The 21,612-nt window shown below is 37.5% G+C and overlaps 1 protein-coding gene across 1 annotated transcript; it reads right to left on the bottom strand.

Annotated features, from left to right (window-relative positions):
- Nucleotides 1-268: 268 nt before the first annotated feature.
- Nucleotides 269-18,441, bottom strand: LOC131857592 (uncharacterized). Its single transcript, XM_059210278.1, has 4 exons — nt 17,705-18,441; nt 15,221-15,280; nt 14,501-15,010; nt 269-404 (listed from the first exon to the last, which is right to left on the bottom strand). The coding sequence occupies exons 1-4, from the start codon at nt 18,439-18,441 to the stop codon at nt 269-271; spliced, it is 1,443 nt and encodes a 480-aa protein (XP_059066261.1).
- Nucleotides 18,442-21,612: the final 3,171 nt, after the last annotated feature.

A 21,612-nucleotide genomic window follows, 5' to 3' on the forward strand; every position in this document is an offset into this window, starting at 1 on the left:
GCAATTAGCGTTAACTAATGCTAATTGTTTTTGAAACAAAGCAACGTTAAGAAGGGCACTGACCCTTTACAAAGCCAAAGGCTATCAAAATTTAAAGACCAAGCAGGGGTGCAAACCCCAAAAGGACAAAGTCGAACCAGCCAAACCAACCAGTCAAACCAACAACACCCAAACCAAATCAATAGGGGGGAGAAAACCCCGACTCTTGAGAAAGGAGGGCTTGGGAAAGGTGGTTAGAATTTCCTTTCCGCCTACGATAAACCACAGTCTAGGCAACACTATTAGTAGGAACTTTCGCAGAAGAAGCAAGCAGGGAATACCTTGCAGAGTGACTGCTAGACTGTTGTTGTAGAGCGGCAACAGGCTGTTGCAGCGGAGCAACAACAAGAGAAGGAACGCCATAACTAGAGTTTACAAAGCAAGATGATTGTGTTGCAGAAACTATTTTTTGTGACTTGATTAAGATGTTAAAACGGAACAAGCTTAAAACTCATTGTACCCATCTTTTCTTGGGCCTTCGAACTTTTCCATGTTATGATCCTTGTGTCTCTACCTTTCCACACACCCCAATTTCTACCCTCTGTTGAGCCCATGGTCTTTTGTTTACCACAATTTTCCTAAGGGATGTGACATCATGCAAATTCAATCCACATTCCCTAATGGGTTCGCCACTCATATTTTCCTTCCTTTACATCTATGGTATCTAATTTAGTGGAAACAAGAAAGAGCACGATAGGTGGAGACTGGTTTGGTCCCAATAAAAAAAAGCTCAAATTCTCTGCCGATGACCATTAGAATGGAATTGTAGTTCTTTGGTTTTTGTTTGTTTAATGAATATTGAGCTTTTTGAGTCTCTGCTAGAAGAGGGCTTTTTTGGTAGTAAGTTGGATTTCCTATTTTGTGCATTTTGTAAAGAACATACAATGTAATATTTGATGGCCAAGGCCAATACAACTAGGATTTATATGAATGGGTATAGCATGATAAGAGAGTTATGAGAATGGAAGATGGTTAAGAAATGAACTGGATTTATAGGGATTTATTATGGTTAAGAAATGAACTAGATTTATAGGGATTTATTATCTAATTTTTATTTAATTTAATATAAAGTTATCTTTAATCAAAATTTTATTAAAATAAAAGATATGAAAAATTATTTCTTAAAAGTTTCTAAAAATCTTGAAAATGAATAAAACTAAAATTAGCTTATTTTCGAATTTGGGAGTTATATGTTTTAATTAGAATCATATAAATTGAAGTCACTTAAAATAATTTTATGACAAGGGAAGTTAATTATGACATATCCCTTGTTCTGAAAGAGTGGAAGCTAATTTTGAATATGTAATTGAAGAAGTGAAAGCTTTTTTTTAAATGGAATCTTTAACAATTAATACTTTTATTTTGAAAAGAGATTTTCCTTTTTTCTTATAAAAGGGGTTGAAGAATGCATACAAGTTTTTGTTTTTATGCTTTTAGAAGAAGTTTTAATTTTGAAGAAGTTTAGTTTTGAAAAGAAGTTTAGTTTGAAGTAGGTTTTTCTATCAAGTTGTAGAGGTCTAGTTCTTCAAGATAAAGAGTGTTGTCAAAGAAAGGAAGATTAGGAATCATTATACAAAGGAGGGGCATGGTTTAATAGAAGAAAATAATATTTTTCTTGCATTCCAAGTAAGTTCACTTGTAAGAGAAAATAAAGGAGAATATAGAAGAAAATATTGAAAGTTTTTTCATTGCCCTCTCTCTTAAATTATTTATCATTAAAAGAAGAAATGATAACACGATCATTATATTTAATTTTTTTTTAATAAGAAAAAGAAAAATACTGAAAGTTTTCTCATTGCCTTCTTTGTTAAATTATTTGTAGTGCCCCTCCCTGACTCATCCTTTATGAGAGGGTGTGATAAATACTTTTAGATTTGTGCTTTGATAGTCTCTTTGACATTAGTGGATTCATTATGATTTGTGTGGATGAAGTTATGTCCTGGACTAATATGTTGATCAGGCTTATGCACTCACTATTCACGTATGAATTATATTGCTTATGAGGTTATGATGGCATCTTGATTATGCTAACCCTATTCCATGATTATGATGATGATTGTGACTGTCTTCTAGTGTCTTTGTGATAGGGACGATGTCATACCACTCATTGCGAGCATGATATGGCGTTGCGATTCTTTATCACTTGCTTGATTATTTATGATATTTATTGTATATGTTGTATTAGGGTTATTGGTGATCGCAGGATCGCAAGTACCAGACATCGACTCCACTTGGTCTCACAAGTTTGAGTGTGTCTTATCCTAATGGCAAGTTGTGGAGATGGGGTGTGTTTCTCTCTTCATACTTTAGGCTTAAGTTGTCTACCTGGCCAGTTTGTGTCATGGCGCAAGTTGATGGTTAGAATCTTGTGTCGATGTTCGATCCTATGTCAGGTTGCTTGAGGTGTTGTATGTGATTAATATTTGATTAATATAGTATTAATACTATAGTTGATTTATTTGATAGTTTGATTATTATTTCGATGATTATTTAATATTTATTTGTATTGGATTGATTAATGTTTATTGAGTTTGATTTCTTTAATTTATTGATTTATTGATTTATTGCCTATTATTAATTATTTATTGTTTATTAATATTTCCTACATTCGTTGATTTTATATTTAATTAGATTTTATTTGTGATGGCTTTTATTTATTTAATTTGTTTATTTATTAATTGCTTTTAACTTATTGTTTCTCTTGTTACTAATGATTAGTATGTTATTATCTTGTTAGTACTTGGATAATCGGATATATTATATAGTTTATCTACCATTTTATCTGATTGCTTGATTTGGTGGGGGTAAGTAAATAATATTATTAAATATTACTTACCTCAACTTTATGCATGGTAGGCATTGTTAAGTTTTGGATCAGAAGTTAAAAATTACAAAATTATGAGAATTATATCTCTAATATAATTTACTTAATATAGAGAATTTGCCTTAATCCCAAGGCCAATATAATAACATGAACACTCCTCACTAATTTTATAACTGAAATATCAGAAGTAATATGACAATGTGCAGAAGATATCTATTATGCTAAAGATATTGACTCTTCCTTTAATCGTTGGCTTTCTACAATGTATATGATTTACAAAGGAAGGAGAATCACATTAATACGTAGACAAAACAAGGTGCCTTTTCGAGAATAGACGGTCTCAAGAGAGACATATTTTCAAACACGAACTGAGGTGACTTTTCCCTCAAGTCGACGATCACACATTTATTTACATAGAGGTGTCACACACTCGTGTCGACCTCATACGCAATGCATATTATTTGTAAAGAGAGATATGCAAAGAATCTCCCGTCGCTACTGTAACATCAACACTCTCTCTTAGCTAGGGAGATATATTTCAAGATATCCATGTCATGGAGTCTCTCAACATGACACCCACAATGGTTACACCCATTGTGGAAGAAGGTTCATCAAAGAGTCACTCAACGTGATATTGTCATGGAGTCACTCAACATGACATCCACCATGGCTACTCCCATGTGTGGAAAGGAATATGTGCACAAGTGCCCATCACAGAGTCACTCAACGTGATGTCGTCATGGAGTCACTCAACATGACATCCACCATGGCTACTCCCAGGGGGTGGAAAGAACCACATCTTCGTCCCAGAGATGGACAAGGGCTTTCACCCCAAATTTCTGTCTCAAAGAAAAATGCATTAACAAGGGCTTTCACCTCAAATTTCTCCATCTCAGAGAAAAAATGCATTAACAAGGGCTTTCACCTCAAATTTCTTCGTCTCAGAGAAAAATGCATTAACAAGGGCTTTCACCTCAAATTTCTCTTGTCTCAAAGAAAAATGCATTAATAAGGGCTTTCACCTCAAATTTCTCCGTCTCAAATAAAAATACATTAACAACAAATAACACAAATCACTGATGCTAAGCCTCCCTCTCAGCAAGGGCTTCAAGTACTAGTATCAACCTCCTAACTTTCTCGTCCAAAGTTGCCTCTGTTGGTTTGTCAGACTCCCTCTAAATGTTACTTCCTCCTCTTTGAAGAAACTGGTCGACTTTAGAATAAGAAACCTTCTGAATCAACTTTAGAGCTTGACTCTTTCTGAGATGTTCCCATGACAATTTCCGCAGTAGAAGCAAGTTGTGTAGGTCTTAATTTACAATCTTGAGCAAAGTGACCATACTTGTCACACCTTGAAACATTGAATGTGATTTACAATCTTGAGCAAAGTGACCATATTTGTCACACCTGAAACACTGAATGTGAGAGAAATCCTTCTTCTTCTTTGAATCTAGGGTCGAATCTGATTCTCTTCCTCTATTCCTTTTTCTTCTTTTGCCTTTTTCTCTAGAAGTCTGTCTAGCAAGAACTTGATTTTCTACATCATGATGGTTTCACCCAATTCCTCTTGTTGCCAACCTGGACTCTTCTTGAATACAATCAACTCGAAGACGATCAAACTTGGGAAACTTAGATCTCCCACTGATGCTTTGGATGAAGGGCTCCCAAGATTGGGGAAGACCATTTAGTGTCAACATAACAAGATCTATGTCTACAATTATGTCCCCAATAGCGCTCAACTGATCTCTCAAATCAGCAATCTTCATAAAGAATGAGATGATTGAATCTTCTTTATCCATTTTTACATGGTGAAGTTGTTATCTCAAATTAAGGGCTCTGATGGTGTTGTTGATCTCATACATGCCTTTTAGAGTATCAAACATTTTTTTAGTTGACTTCAACTTGGAGATTATCGGCACTAGGTGATTCATCACAGTGTCTATCAAGATCTTCCTAGCTTTCGTGACATTCTTCTTCCACTGAATTTTATCGGTATCATCGAAAGGCTCAGGCATATCACGTTCCCCAAAATCAAGAAGATCATTCTCCTCTAATGCAATGAGTACCCTGGGTTTCCAAGAGTTGAAGTTTGAGGCTCTATCAAGCCTATCTTCTACCTTGACACTGTTCACCATCTTCTTTTTCCACACAAATTCTCCTTCAAAGATCTTCCCTTAGGTCCGAAATAATTTGCAACCTTAGATCTGCAATAATATGCCTTCAAGATCTACCCTAGATAAAGGTTTACTTGACTGCTTAAAACAATTATGATCAGATCTTTTCTTAAACCCGCTCTCATACCATGTTAAGTTTTGGATCAAAAGTTAAAACTTATAGAATTATGAGAATTATATCTTTGATATAATTTACCTAATATAGAGAATTTGCCTTAATCCCAAGGCCAATATAATAACGTGAAGACTGCTCACTGATTTTATAACTGGAATGTCAAAAGTAATATGACAATGTGCAGAAGATATCTATTATGCTAAAGATATTGATTAGATTGAAGATATCGACTCTTCCTTTAATCGTTGGCTTTCTACAATGTATACGATTTACAAAGGAAGGAGAATCGCATTAATACATAGACAAAATGAGGTGCCTTTTCGAGAATAGACGGTCTCAAAAGAGACGTCTTTTCAAACACGAAGTGAGGTGACTTTTCCCTCAAGTCGGCGATCACACATTTATTTACATAGAGGCGTCACACACTTGTGTCAGATCCATACGCAATGCATATTATTTGTAAAGAGAGATATGCAAAGAATCTATCAACGCTACCGTAACATCAACATGTATAATATATGGTTTAAAGGAATATTTTGATTGGTCGGTGCATTTTTATACTTTTGGTTTAATTTTTCTATTTATTGGTTTTTGCCATGCGTTGCTGGGGTCAACATCTCTGCAAATTTTGATTGAAGATTTTGGATTCTTGACTGAGCTTGAAATTGGATTGTTGGAATTTTGGATTGGATTGGTTGCACTTCTTCGAATTGCTTTGGCCATCACTTCAATTCTCCAGGTTGGAGCTTGATCTTATTGTGTCTTCTCAAAGATTGTCTTAAGGGTTAATGGGATTGCCATTTGGTATTATGATAATGCAATATGATTGGGGAGAAAATTTCAGGGTTCTATTTATTCATATGTTCTTAAGAAATGGAGGAATGTGAATGTGTGAAGTTATGATGCAAATGGTTGCCTTTGTTGCTTATGGTTCTTGTTATTTTCCTTAATGTTGGACTTATAGAGTCTTTGTCGCCTTTCATTTTGGTGTAAGAATCTTCTCTTTACCCCATTGTAGTCATTGGTGAAGTCTTGTGCAATCTAGGTAAGTTTTGTGTAAGTTTGTGTGCAGGAGGTGCATGGTTTTGATGTTGAAATTCATTTGTGTCACTTTGTGAATCCAATTTTATTTTGTCAAGGCTTTTTTATGTCCTTCCACATCTTTTGAGAGCTTCATTTATTCATTTTGCAAGCATTTGTGCAAAACTTAGCACTTTCATCACTTGTATTGTCTGTTTTCCCTCATTTTTGCAAACTAAACTGAATGCGCTAAAGAATGACACAAATGCACTAAAAGATGTCATGGATGCACTAGAGAATGTCCTCCATGCGCTAATCTAATTTCCAGATGCGCCAAACTGGGCTTTTACCAGAGGCTTCTTGTGATTGCTTTGAGTTTCTCAAAGGTGTTTATGATGTTTGTTTGAGCTCTGGTAGGATGGTTTGTGCTCTGGTAGGATGGTTTGTGCCTTACCATTGAGGATTGTGCGTATGTGTTGCTTGACTCCAACAAGAGGGAGCATGCCTTGTTGTTGAGGGATGTTTTATGTGAACTCCAGTGAGAGGATTGTGCCTCACTGTTAAGGATGTATTTGGCTATGTTGAGTAAGAGGAATGCATGCCTTACTCTTATTTATTGTTATGCTTTGATTGGTGAAGGCTCTTGCTTGTATGTTGGCTTTACGATTCGATGTTATTGTGATGTCATTATGTTTATGTTTACCCTAAGGTCTTGGTCCATGGATAGGGCGAGTGGGCTCTTGCATGTGTAGGACCGGGGTTGTGAGCAATAGGCTCTTAAGAGGTTCCTAGAGAGGATGCTTAGGGTCTAGACTTGTCATGGGACCACATGAAGAGTTTATGTTTAATTGCAAGTGATAACCATAATAAGTTGATTAGTGGGTTGGGTAACTAGGATTCACATAATCAAGATAATGAATAGTTGTTGTTGGGAAGACTGTTGTTGCAGTAAGTCAAACTCCCACTCTTTCCCTACATGTGTCCATGATCCTTATGCCTTGATTGTTGCTACGCCTTTGGGAGTTTATTGATTTATGTTTAGCCTTGTGATGTGATTTGATTATTGCTCTTGGTTGTTATCTTTGTGGATGTCATATTGAGTCGTCCCTTGGATGTTAGGTGTAAGTCTGTATATGGTTAGTTTATAGGGGGGTCATTAGTTATTTGGTTATTAGCTATGTATATGGTTAGCAATGTTGCATTAGTTGATGTGAGTAATGATAGTTATAATGTTGCATAGGTAGATGTTTTAATTTTAGTTATATTTTATTTCTCTCTATTTAATTATTTTCTCTGCAGGCATTACATTATTTGTCATTATGAGAAGAAATGAAAAAATAATCATCACTTTCCTCCTCTAAAGTAATTATTCTCTATGACTTCTTCTCTAAAGAGATATGTGATTCCTTCTCTAAAATGATAATAATAACTTCCTTTGTTTATTCATTTATCATTTTTCCTCAAATAACTATTTCTATCTTGCCATTTTCTATTTTATTTTATAATAATAATAAAGAAAAAACAATATAAAATTTTAAAATATTTTTTAAAATAAATTTATAGTTATATTATTTTAATAGCATGCACGAGGTAATAATGGGTATGCTGAAGTGAGGAGGTAATTAGAGAAAATTTAGAGAATGATGTTTGTTTGTTGGCAAGCTAGATATAGAGGAATATATATATATATATATATATATATATATATATATATATATATATATATATATATATATATATAATAACTTTATAATTATATTATTTTAATAGCATGCACAAGGTAATAATGGGTATGAAGTGGTGAAGGTATTTAGAGAAAATTTTGTGGTCCATTCTTTACATTAAATTTGTGTAGTAAATGAGGTCAATTGGTAGGCAATTTAGAAAATAAAGTTGTTTGTGCAACAAAGATCTCAATAGAGATAGAGATGAGATAGAGAGGGGGAAAGAGATAGGGAGAGATAGAGATGGAAAAGAAAAATAAATAGAGAGAGAGAGAGATATAAAGGGATAAATAAAATAAGAGAGAGAGAGAGAGAGAGAGAGAGAGAGAGAGAGAGAGAGAAATAAAATAAGGAGAGAGAGATGGAAAAGAAAAATAAATAGAGAGAGAGAGAGATATAAAGGGATAAATAAAATAAGGAGAGAGAGAGAGAGAGAGAGAGAGAGAGAGAGAGAGAGAGAGAGAAATAAAATAAGAACTATGGCGAGCTAGATATGTTTGTGCAACAAAGGTCTCAATAGAGATAGAGATGGAGATGGAGAGAGGGAAAGAGATATGGAGAGATGATGAATGGAGAGAGATGAAGAGAAAAATAAATAGAGGTAGAGATATAGAGAGAGATAAAGGGCTAAATAAAACAAGACTATGGCAAGCTAAATATAGAAGAAAATATATAAAATATATATATATATATATATATATAAAGAGGGAGAGGGGGAGAGATGGATGGAAAGAGGAAGACATGTCTAGAATAAATAGAGGTAGAGATATAGAGAGAGATAAAGGGCTAAATAAAACAAGACTATGGCAAGCTAAATATAGAAGAAAATATATAGAAAATATATATATATAAAGAGGGGGAGGGGGAGAGATGGATGGAAAGAGGAAGACATGTCTAGAGATAGAAGAGGGGGATAGATGGATGGAAAGAGGAAGATAAAGCGAAGAGGGGGGAAATGGATAGAGAGATATGTAGATAAAGTGATAGAGAGATAAAGAAGGAGGTGTAAATATGGCAAGAGAGGTTGAGATGAAAAGATAGACAAACAAATATCCTCTAAGCATTTTCAGCCCTAAAAGAAAGAGAAGATCCAAACCCCCAAATAGGATTATCTTATCATTTTTGTTACATAATTAACCGCTCTTGTCCACTCCCCTTCACTCTCAATCAACCTTTTAACCATCTATTCAATCATCTATCCATCGACCTTACAATCTAGCCTCCCATACTAAGCAATAACATCAAATTTTGACAAAACTACAAACTACTCACCTGTACACAACAGTTATACTAATTATTATTATTATTATTATTATTATTAAAATTTAATAAATGTTTTCTTCAAAACAGAATTTTTATTATAAAGATCATAAAAGCTATAATTATAAATATATGTAAAACCTGTGAATGAATGATATTAAAAAAATATAAATATAAATAAATATCATAAACATTATTTGATAAATAAATAAAAAATACACAGACAAATCTAAAAACTCTACTAAGACTTGGCTGTTTATGAAAAAAAGACGTTAAACACTGCAATTCAAATCCTGGCAGATGCTAAATGACAGTATAAAAGGCATCATCCCTTCCTCTTGAACGATGAAAACCGAAAAATCTTTACAATATCCAAAAACAAATAAAATCCAATTGATTTTAATAGACAAAAGCAAAAGCACTGTGCAAACCATGTAGAGCAAAGAATTATTACAGAAAGCTATGAGAGATTCTGCATGAAAATCCCCTGCTCCTAGAATTTAATTTTTGCCTCGAGAACAAAGCCATCAAACATCTGTTAAATACGTTTGAGACTCGAAAGGAGAGGCACGATTTACTCTGAATAGAAGAAAACAGAAGATTTACTCTGAATAGAAGAAGACAAGAGATTTACTCTGAGACTTTACTATCCACTAAAATTTTAGTTAAAAGAACCAATTAAAGCTGGTATACTAAAGAAATTGTCTGATCAATACATACCGCTGGCTTGATTAATATCATTTTGCAACAATGCCAAAATAATCGTCTTAAATACATGTTTGAGGCAGAAAAGTAATGCAGAATCCTGTAAATCAGTGACTCCGTAATGCGAAAGTCCGCCCCCAAAACTTAGTGTATGCCTCCTGAACAAAGCCCTCAAGCATTCATATGGCTGCGTTTGAGACTCGAAAAGTGAGACACACAAATAGGATAAAACTGGCCACAAAATGGAGAACTAAATCAACTCTGCGATCTGAACGCAAAGCGTAAAAGAAAGCAATTGGCTTGCGCCGACCGGTATATTTACAGAAAGCCCTTGTTGTATATATTGCTCTGAAACCCTAAAATAATTTTGTTCAAACCCTAACTCTTAACCCTCCGTGCAGATTTTCTTTTCAAAACCCTAAATCTAATTAGACTATTAATATTTTCTTTGGCAAACAACACGTAGCGTTTAAATAAATTCTCTCCGACAATCACTTAGAACGTTGGTCAGCCAATATTTTCCTAAATTAAATTTTTTCAATAAATATTTTGATTTTTAATATATTTATATTATTGTAAGAAAAAGAAGTATAGATGTCTTAAATATGTAAAGATATATATATATATATATATAAACACACACTAAAGTAGTATAGATGTCTTAAATATGTAAAGATATATTTTTTTTATAACAAGGTGTCTGGTTCAATGAGATGAGCACTAGAAAACCCTTTAGTATTGCTCTAATAACACAAAGCCTACCTACCCATTACAAAAAGCCACCTGGACACATTCCACCAAAACCCTCCCCATATTACATAATCTTTCCATTAGACACAAAAGAAGCTGCCATGAGAGGCATACAAGCATAATATGTCATTCAGATCAAAGAGAAGAGCAACATCCACCTAAAACTGAAAGATCAGCATAAAAAGTCATCCACGAACCACCCCTATCTACAAAGAACAAGTCTCCAAGCCACTTATTAGCATGAGACAAAGAACAAGAAAGGAAACCACTACAAGTGAGCCTGCCAAGATAAGAACCGTGAGCAAACAAAGAATAATCCATATAAGGAGGAGAAGGGGATGTTGGAAACCCGATGGAACCAAAATGAGGTCAAGCCAAAGAATAGCCCATAAAAATAGCCAAGTAAGCAAAAGAGAAATAAGAAACCATCGCATATACCATACCACCAGCAATTTCCAAGACCCTGAAGACAACTACCATCTTCCAAGCCTTAACAAATTCATTCGTATGAAACAGATCATCTTAACATATGAGAAGAACCACCAGAATAAAGGAGAGAAAAACATGAATAAATAAAAACAGAGCGCATTTATAATCCAAGCCAAGTGAGAGAGACCATCATGAATACAACCTTGGTGAAGCACGATACAACACAAAAAGTGCAGAAGCCAACTTAGCCCAGCATAATTACCAAACCCACAGGGCGAAGGAGTGAACAAAGCACATCCAGACATATTTACCCAATCAAGCAACTAGGCCAAGCACTTCCCACCATGTTACCAAATCAAGCAGCCAGCTGCAGATCATGCTAAAGAAGAAATGCCAACTCATAATAATGAACAGTTGAATAAGAGCGTATAAGGGCATCAAATCTGTGATTAACCAAATAAACCCAATCTGTCAGACAGGATAACACCACAAGAATGAAGTTCAAACACCCTCCATGCTCGAAAAAAGAAATACTTACCGTGAATGCCATCATCAAAAAATGTTGACATCCTCCTTAATGTAATACACTCACCTGAACTTAAAAACCAAGGCGACGACCAGTAAGCAAGCAATGAGGATAGAGAACACTTCCCACCATGATAACCAAATCAAAACATCCAACCTGCAGATCAAAATGCCCACTAACAGTAATAACCAACTGTGTGAGGGCATCAAAACCTGAGAATGATCAACTAAGTCCAATCTGATAGACAAGATACAAACCACATGGATGAAGCTCCATCACCCTCCTTACTCGTAGAGGAAATACTTACCGTGTATGCCATCAACAAAAATGTTGCCATAAAGGAAGACAACACCCTCCCTAATGTAATACACGAAAGAACATCCACAACGAACAGGGAATGTGGTGAAAGCAACAAACCACAAACAATAAAAAAGGAAACCACCCATCCAAAGAAATGATCAACCCATCAAAGATCATATTACACATGCAATACTGAGTCGAGCAAGAGACCCCTGATCTCAAACTTCAATTAAAGGAATACTTAAAAAAGAACACTAATGCAAGAAGAGGGAATATCCCTAGGGGAGACTTCCAAATACTTGACACCTTCAACTACAGCCTTATTAGCAAGAAAATCAATAATACAATTAATTTCCCTATAGCAGTGAGAGATAGTAAAGGAACTAAAACACTTCAATTGAACAAGAATTCGATCTAAAAGGTATTGTAAGTGCCAGGAGACACATTTCTTATTGGAGACCGATTGAAAGACCAGCATTGAATCCCCTTCAATGACAATATCCTTAATGCCCAAAGAGATGGCTAAATCTAGACCGAAAGATAAAGCATGAAATTCAGTAGAATTGTTGGAACCAAAACCAATATATTTACACACAGCTTTGACAATCTTAGAATTGTGATAAAAAGGACAACTCCAATCCCCGACTTTCTTGGATTTCCCTTGGCAGCCCCATCAAAATTTAATTTAAAAGAGAATTGCGGAGGAGGAGACCATTTAGCAAGCCTACGCTTGACAAGAGAGGATAAGGCTGATGCTACAACCCCATGAGATGGAATGACTCGAAGTGAATCCCATTTCCATATCACCCAATTATCCTAATGGGAAAAGGAACACAAATGTTCCAAATTTTTATATATATAAGAAAGCACCACCTCAGAAATGGAGGATTGAATCCTATCAAGCACATCCAACAGTGAAGCAAATTTATGTTTGAAAATCTTAGAGTTCCTCTCAAGCCAGATATTCCAAATGACAATAGATGGAGCAACAACCCAAAGAGAAGAGTAAAATGATGACGAATACAACAAAGGCCAAGCCAAAAATTGAGACAATAAATTAGGACAAATAGTAGAAGACCATCCAAGCATACCAAACAACCAGTACCAACAATCCAAGGCAAATGGGCAATGCAGAAATACACGATCCATGGATTCCATGAAGAAACCACAAAACACACAACGAAACACCACAGTAATCCCAAACCTATCTAATCTCATCCCAGTGGGAACTCTATCTTGAACTACAAGCCAGGCAAAGGAGCCAACTTTAGGAAGACAAGCCGAATGCCAAAAGAGCTGAGAAGGCCAAGGGGGGAAAGAAGAGGAATGAGACAAGACCTTATACCCCTCCTTTACTGAATAAGAACCTGAAGCACTCTTAGTCCAAATCAAAACATCCTCCCGATCTTGAAATGCTAGTAATGTTTTTTCAAGCTCCTATACATAAGCATCTTTGAGTTCTTTACTGATGGGCAGAGAATCAATAGATTTCCAACGAAAAACAGGATAAGGACCTGAAGTATCAACATCACAATAATCAACAACAAAAACACCCCAGAAACTAGTAAGGATATTAGATAAAGGAGACCAATCTCGAATGGAAGACAAGGCAGCATGACCATTCCAGACTTCATCCCAAAACCAAGTCTTCTTTCCATTATGAACTACCCAAGAGAGGTGAGGAAGGATAACCGATCTACAACTAACAATAAAATTCCAAAAAGCTGATCCTTTCGGGAGAGATGAGGTTGTGAAAAACCGTTCTCTAGGAGCCCCCCTCAAATACTTAGCAAACATAATGGAAGCCCATTTACTTGAAGGGTCCATATATAGCTTCCAGACAAGTTTAGCCCCCAAGGCTTTGTTCTGAGAAACTAAGTCTCTGATACTCGAAAACCCCAACTCCTTAGGAAGACAAACCCTATCCCAAGCTAATAGAGAAATCTTCTTCTTACCCCCAATATTATCATTCCAAAGAAAGGATCTTAAAGACACCTTGAGATCATAAACAACCTTAGGAGGAGTTTTCAAAACAGACATCAAATAAATAGGAATGACATTAAGCATTGACTTAATCAGAAGAATCTTACCAGCTAAAGTAAGCCATTTATGATTCCAAGAAGAAATTATGGAAGATATCGCATGAACCACTTTATCCCAAAACATTGCCTTATCCGATCCAACAAAAAATTGAATGCCTAAATACTTACACCTTTGATTTAAGACTATTAACTTTCTGCCCAGAAAAAGGAAGAGTAGTCATCAATAATCTTTTTGATAACTTTGGCTTTTGCTAGTGAGGTTGAACCAACCATGAGAGTATCATCCACAAAAAGACAATGAGATTGCAAAGTCAGATACCCATCAATTTTAATACCACTCGAAAGACCTGAAGGTCTAGCATCAGAAATGGCCCTACTTAGAGCCTTAACCAGAAGAATAAACAGAAAGGGGGAGAGAGGATCCCCTTGCCTAACCCCTCAAGAGGAAGAGAAAAAACTAGTAGGAGAACCATTGAGCAAAACTAAAAAATGAGCAGAAGAAATGCAGGAAAAGACCCATTTAACCCAACTATGAGCAAAACCAAAGCAATTCATAACAGAAACTAAGGAATGCCAATCTACCCGATCATACGCTTTAAGCATATCAGATTTAAGAATCATAGTCACAGTCTTCTGAAGTGAAATGGAATGCGAAATCTCATGTGCAACAATTGCACCCTTCGAAGTTTCCCTTCCAGGAACAAAACGACCCTGATCAATAGACACAATCCTAGGAATGAGCTTAGACAACCTAACTGAAATTGCCTTAGTAATGATTTTATATAAAGTATTACAAAGAGCAATAGGGTGAAAATCAGAGAAAGAGTTAGGATTGTCCACCTTAGGAATAATGGCAATAAGAGTAGTATTTAGTTCTTTCAAAATAGTTCTATTTCGCCTAGACTCTTCAAGGGCTAATAAAACATCATTCTCCACAAAGTCCCAACATTTCTGAAAAAACAAAGTCATGAACCCATCCGGCCTCAGAGCCTTCTCCGGAGGCATGGAAAAGACCACCTCTCTTAACTCACCATTAGTAAAAGGAGCCATAAGCATCTTATTATCATCCTCATTAACAAGTGGAGGGATTGAATTAACAAAACTATTATCCAAAGAGACTGACTCAGAAGACAACAAGGACTTAAAAAATTTAACAGCCTCTAAAGCAATTTCACCATCATTAGACAGACAATTCCCATTGGAATCGTGAATACAAGATATTCTATTATGCTGCCTCTTTAGCTTGGTTGAAGAGTGAAAAAACTTAGTATTCCTATCACCTTATGATAACCATAAGTCCCTAGATTTCTACCTCCAATAAGGTTCTTCCCAGGCCAGAACTTCCTCAAGCTGGGCTTTCAAACATTTAAGCCTATTAAAGGACAAAGAATCCATACTAGAAATCAAAATAACCTCATTTATCTGCTCAATTTCCCCTCATTTATCTGCTCAATTTCCTCCTGAATCCTAACCATTTCACCAAAAATATTCTTAAAATGCAAAGTATTCCAATCTCTAATCTTGCCTTTAAGAAAAGTCATTTTCTTAACTATCTGAAACATCCTATATCCATTGACATGTGGAGCAGACAACCACCACATTTTCAGCAGGGGCAAAAAAGATTGATCCCTAAACCACATCGGTTCGAATTCAAAAGGAAGCTTCCTAGGGGCCCTATCCTCAAGAATAGAAAATAAATTAGGGAAATGATCCGAACCAATAAAAGGCAGAACTAAGGAAAAGAAATCCCGATCTGAATTATACCAACTTTCAGAAACCAAAAAATGGTCCAACCTTTTAGCAATTTGACAAAAATCCTTTCTCATATTAGTCCAAGTGAAAGGGCCGTTTTGAGTTTTACAATCGATCAGGTTCAATTTTTTGATAAAATGACAAAAATCATCAATAATATGCTTGTTTGGAATGATACCCCCAACTTTCTCATCAAGACTTGAGATAGCATTGAAGTCACCCCCAAGAACCAAAAAAACACCCATCAATAGGGAAGAAATCAAATCTAAACTCTCCCAAAGTTTCCTTTTCTCAACAATGCTAATAGGACCATAAATATTGAAAAGCCATAATTTAGTATTAGAAAGTCCACTTTTTACTAAACCAAGCATCCAATCGGAGGAAGAGGAAACCAAAGAGAGATCCACACTAAAATCATTCCAAAGAAAAGCAAGCCCTTCCGAATCCCCCACAAAGGAAGAAATACAAAATTTCCAGAGCTTCCAAGAGGAAAACAAAAAATTTGCAGAAGACAAATTTAACTTGGTTTCTTGCAGCATCACAATATCACACTTCATCAAGTCCAATTGAGACTTAATAAAGTGTCTTTTGTTAGGGGCATTTAAGCCCCTAACATTCCAAGATATGATCTTCATTGGCCTGGAGGGGCAGTGGCTCCCCTCTTTTCACAATAAAAAGTTTGAGAGACCATTCCCTCAGAAAAATCCTTGTAGGGACTCCTTTTAGAAGCCAAGGCTCTTGTAACAGGTGGACTAAAAGGCTTCTTTTTCCTCTTCCTTTTGGAAGAATTCATTTTATGCATTGTTTTTGATAATAAAAGAAGCCAAAAATGAGGGGGCCGACCCATAGGTATAATTAAGAGAATAGTGGTAGGACCATTGTTCACATAAAATCAACAAAGTAGTAGCCTTTTACCTCTATCAAAAACAAAAACCATACTATGAGAGTTTATCGGTGATAAAAAACTACTAGTCAGAGTATAATTCATATGCCATGCAGGGCTATAAACAACAAAATATAAACATAAGCCTAAACTGGGCTTATCCAGCCCGCAACTACACAACATAGACAAAAAACTCCTCCACATGCAGACAGTTATTTCTTTTTCCCTTGGCTCTTCTTAGGGAGCAACTTTCTAGCCCATTCCTTTGTGAGGAACTTGAACAGGCCTTTGTAGTTATCGTCCTCCTTACCTTTCCCTTTGGCCATGGTATCCTGCAATAGGCACAACGTAGTAGCCGAGCATCTCATGACATTCAGCGCGAACTTGGACACATCGTGCATCTTGGACTCCATCGCCTCCAGTCTACTGGTAATCACCTGCACATTGTCAGAGAGGGCCTCTATCTTTTTCTCAAGCTCAGCCAGGTTGGGATCTTCTTCCTTCACGCTACTGCCCTCTTCAACAACCAACATTTTTTCAATCTTGAAGGTCGGGGATGGGAAATTAGCTGGCTCCGGATTCATAGAGGAGACGGGGCTTTCAAAAATCCGGGTGGAGCTCACAAAATGGGGGGTCTATTTGTGCTGGGTCAGGGGCATTTTGACATTCGGAATGGAGTTTCCCGTGTTGTGTGAGGAGGAGGGGTCTCTCAAGGATTTCTCTGAGGGTTTAGAGGCCAATCTGCTAGAGCGGCGGGGGGTGTTGGCTTCTTCAGTAATGTCGAAATCAGAGTCAATCTCTTGGATTTTGACTCTTTTAGGGGTTCTGACCTCCTCCGAGGAGTGATTCTTGGTTTTCTTGCTGGAGGATCCAAATTCCAGGCACTGAGGGCTTAAATCATAAATGGTCGGAGGTTGGGTCGAGGGGCTGACATTCTGCATAGAAATGGAATGGGGCAGGCAGAGGGCGAGGTGAAAGTTATATAGGTAGAGCATAAGGCCCTGATGCAGGATGGGAAAATCTTTCCCTTTCTTCTTAGCTTCGACTATATCTTTAATGTTAGCATCCATCGAATGTAGTAAAAAGAATGGAATGGAAATGAGGTCTTTGTTCCTCAAATGGTTCAGGAATGGGAGATGGTAGTAGTAGAAAATGCCATACCTGCCCTCTAGCATAAAATACTTCATCACGATGTAGCAGACTTCGTCCCACACGTGAGGAAGCTCCTCCCTATTGAATCCTCCAACCCTCTTGATTGGGTTCTTGCCTTGGCGGAAAAATTGGTTGAGGTTGGTAGAATCTGCAATGCGGCTCTGCTTTTTCCATTTGCTGCCCTCCATTGAAAGGCCCGTCACTTGAGCAATGACCTCTTCGTTGATTTCGAAAGAGATTCCCCCCATGGTCACCCTTCTGTCCTCCCAAGAAGTCATGAATTGTTTGGAGAGTCTCTCATCGTTGCCCTTCATATTTTCCATTAATTTGTCAATACCGCCTTCAACGCACACAAACCAGGCTACCAGTTTGGCTTTGAACTCGTCCACTTTGTTGGGTTCCAGTCTAAGCTTGTCCCCCCCCATTCTTGAATCCTCCACTTTCACAGTTTGAGAATGAAAAAAAACCAGAACACAGAGCCGAAGAAAAATCAAGATGGAGTGGTTGAGAAAAGTGTGTCGGACTTGAAATAAACGGTCATAATAATCAGAGTGATTATTATCCCTTAAGATCCCATAGATATCGATGGCTGGAGATCTACTCAGAACATGTGAGCCTTCACTCAGGCCAATGTGAGTTGACAGATCCCCAATGTCGCCTTTACCATCGCCAGTTGGCTCTATTCGGGTAATAATTAGAGGGTAATCATTCCCGATGTCAGTACTTTCATCATAAATCCATCCCATGTGGTAGTGGTGACTCAGCCTGCCCTTGATACGTGGTCGTCTAGGGTAGAAATTGGCGGGATCTCCATGCCAATTTAAAAATTGTAAAAAGGTTTCCTTCATCATTGAGCGGATGGGACAGTCCTTTCCCAGATAAAGGCCTTTTCCTTTTCCAAGATTTCCTTAATGGTGATTGGGAGCAGATTGGGGTCCCTCCAGCATCGTAAGCCATTCGATAGCCTTCCTTCAACCGCCATGGAATCAGCGGCTCTGTTTCCTTCTCTGAAGATGTGGCATATAGTGAAGTCCTCCATTTTGACCAGAAAGCACCTGATGTCCCTCAGAATAGGTTCCACTCTCCATCCCGCTGAAGCATTTCCTTTGGTAGAATCAATAATGATTTGAGAATCTCCTTCGATTTCTAGGTGTTTTATTCCTATGGAGTTAGCCATTTTCAGACCGCAAAGGAGGGCCATTCCTTCAGCTTGAGTGACCATATTATCCCTTAGGTTGCTAGTGTAGGTTGCAACCATGTTCCCTAGATGATCCCTGATGACTCCACCACCTGCCTGATAGTTGCATTGAGCAGAGCCATCAAAATTCAATTTAAACCAGTGAAGCCTGGGGGTTGACCATCTAGTCATCCGTCTCTTTTTCTTGGTGCTTTTGTTGAAGTGATCAAAGCCAGGGGGAGTTTCTAGCAAACAACGATCTTCTTGTCTGCCTCATCAGGAGGATAGGGGGGGATTTTCCATTTTGTAACTTCTAAATTTTCAGTAACCATCTTAAAGCAAATGTGAGCCATAGAGTCCGGGGGGGGTCTCAGTGTCTTTGAAAATTCTGTTATTTCTTTCTTTCCACAAGGCCCAATAGATGTGCGGTGGAATTTGTTTCCAAAGTTGAATGATGAGGGGATGATGGGAGGGGGGGTCCAATCAAAAGCAAAAGTTTTTATATTCTTCTAGAAGATCCAATAGAGACCGCATTTCTGAACAGTAATAGACCAAATATGAGCCGCAAAGGGACAAAGAACAAAAAGGTGGTCAATAGATTCCTCATCAGCTTTACACAAACTGCATCTATTGGGGAGATGGAATCCCCTCTTTTTCAGGTTATCAAGCATGAGGGTTTTACCATGCATGAGGGCCCACCAGAAGAAATTAATTTTAGGGATTAGCTGAGGGTTCCAGACTTTCTTCCAGCATTCTGCGTCCACAGGGTACTTAAGGAGCTGATTGTAAGCAAATTTGACCGAGAAATAGCCCGATTGTGTCTCTTTCCAGATGAAGCTATCTTCATTCAGAGCCAGGGGGATTCTAGTTTTCGACAATATGAGTTGCAGATCCTGAGCTAGGGGGACCATATTAGGTCTATTGCTGCAGATGAGAACAATGTCCTTCCAGCCCCTTCCTGAGACCAAATAATCTGCAGCATAATCCCCCAGGATACCTTTAAGGTAATTCATGATTTGATGGAAGCGAGTGTTGACCAAAGGCCTATCCTCCGTCCAAAAATCCTCCCATAATCTCACCTTTTTACCTTCTCCTAGATGCCACTTCAGACCTTCTCTAACCATCACTTTGTTCTTCAGGATGTTGTTCCACAACTTGGAACCTTGGGGAAGGTCAGTTGTATTCAAATTACAAAAGAAATGCTCCTTGTCCAAGTACTTAGCTTTGATGATGTTGCACCAGTCCACCTCACCTTTAGCCAAGGTCCATCCAATCTTGGCAATTAGCACCTTATTGAGGGCATTAATCTTTCTTATGCCCAAACCTCCCAGAGATTTGGGTAGACACACTGTATCCCAATTGACCAAAGCAAGGCATTTGTTTTTCCTCTAAGCCAGTCCATAAAAAGTTTCTTTGGATTTTTTCAAGTTTTTCTCCCATAGTCCCTGATATTTTAAACATGGAGAGGAAGTACACCAAAATTCCCTGTAGGGAGGCCGCGAGAAGCTGGAGCTTCCTCGCACTACTGAGGAATTTCCCTTTCCATCCCGCAAGTTTTTTCTGCATTCGTTCCAAGATAGAGTTCCAGAAGGTGGGGGTGACTTCCTTGACCGTGAGGGGGAGACCCAAGTAGGTCCCCGAGAGAGTTGCCACTTTGCATTCGAGGATGGAGATAATTTTGAGTTGGAGGTCATTTGGAGTGTTGAAGAAGTAGAGATTACTCTTCTCATAGTTGATGCATTGTCTTGACACCTTGGCATAGTCTACGAGTAGGATCTTCCATCCTTTAGCCTCCATGACAAAAGTCCTACCAAAAAGGAAAGTGTCATGCACGAACTGTTGAATATTACAGGGGGGGAGAGTGGAGGCCACTTTGAATCCTTGGAGCCTACCATTGGTGACTAGATGGGTCACATTTATGTTTAAGACTTCAGCTATCATGATAAATAGATAAGGGGATAAAGGATCGCTCTGTCAGATACCTTTCTCAGCTTTGAAGTATCCCCTAGGAGTCCCATTAATTAGTACTGAGAATTGAACCGTGGTCACACATTCTCGAATCATATTCACCATTTTTTGGTTAAATCCCAGTTTTAGAAGCACTTTGAAAAGAAACTCCCAATTAACCTTATCATAAGCTTTTGATATATCAAGTTTAAAGGCCATACCTGACAATTTGATCCTATCCATGGAGTGGATTATCTCATGAGTTGCAATGGCAACATCCAAAATTTGGCTTCTCGAGACGAAGCCTTTCTGAGATGGACTGATAAATTTTTCCAGGAAGGGTTTAATCCTATTCACAAGGACCTTGGAGAGAATTTTATAAATGGTATTGTAGAGGCTTATGGGTTGATACTCCTTCAAGCAGCTGAGAGTAGTGGTCTTGGGGATGAGGACAATGAAGGTGTTGTTGATCTTTTTCAGTGGTCTCCCTGTTTTGAAGAAATATTGAACAAATTTGGTGACATTGTAACTAACAATGTCCCAAAAGTCCTGGTGTCTTGTAGGCTCCCATAGCAAGACAACCCTGTGAACTTCATCAGTTGAGATGAGAGCCAAAAGTTGTCAGTTGTCATCCTCATTGACGGCCATCGGCAACTTACTAATAAGGCAGTCCTGGAATGAAGAATCCCTTCCACCATTCGCATACAGTCTGGTGAAAAAGTTCACTGCATTCTGTCCAAGCAAAGAGTCCTCAGAGATCTCCTGGCCAGTTTCATCCTTAATACTTTTGATA

The sequence above is a fragment of the Cryptomeria japonica genome, chromosome 8 (assembly GCF_030272615.1).
Source record: "Cryptomeria japonica chromosome 8, Sugi_1.0, whole genome shotgun sequence".
Classification (NCBI taxonomy): Eukaryota; Viridiplantae; Streptophyta; class Pinopsida; order Cupressales; family Cupressaceae; genus Cryptomeria; species Cryptomeria japonica.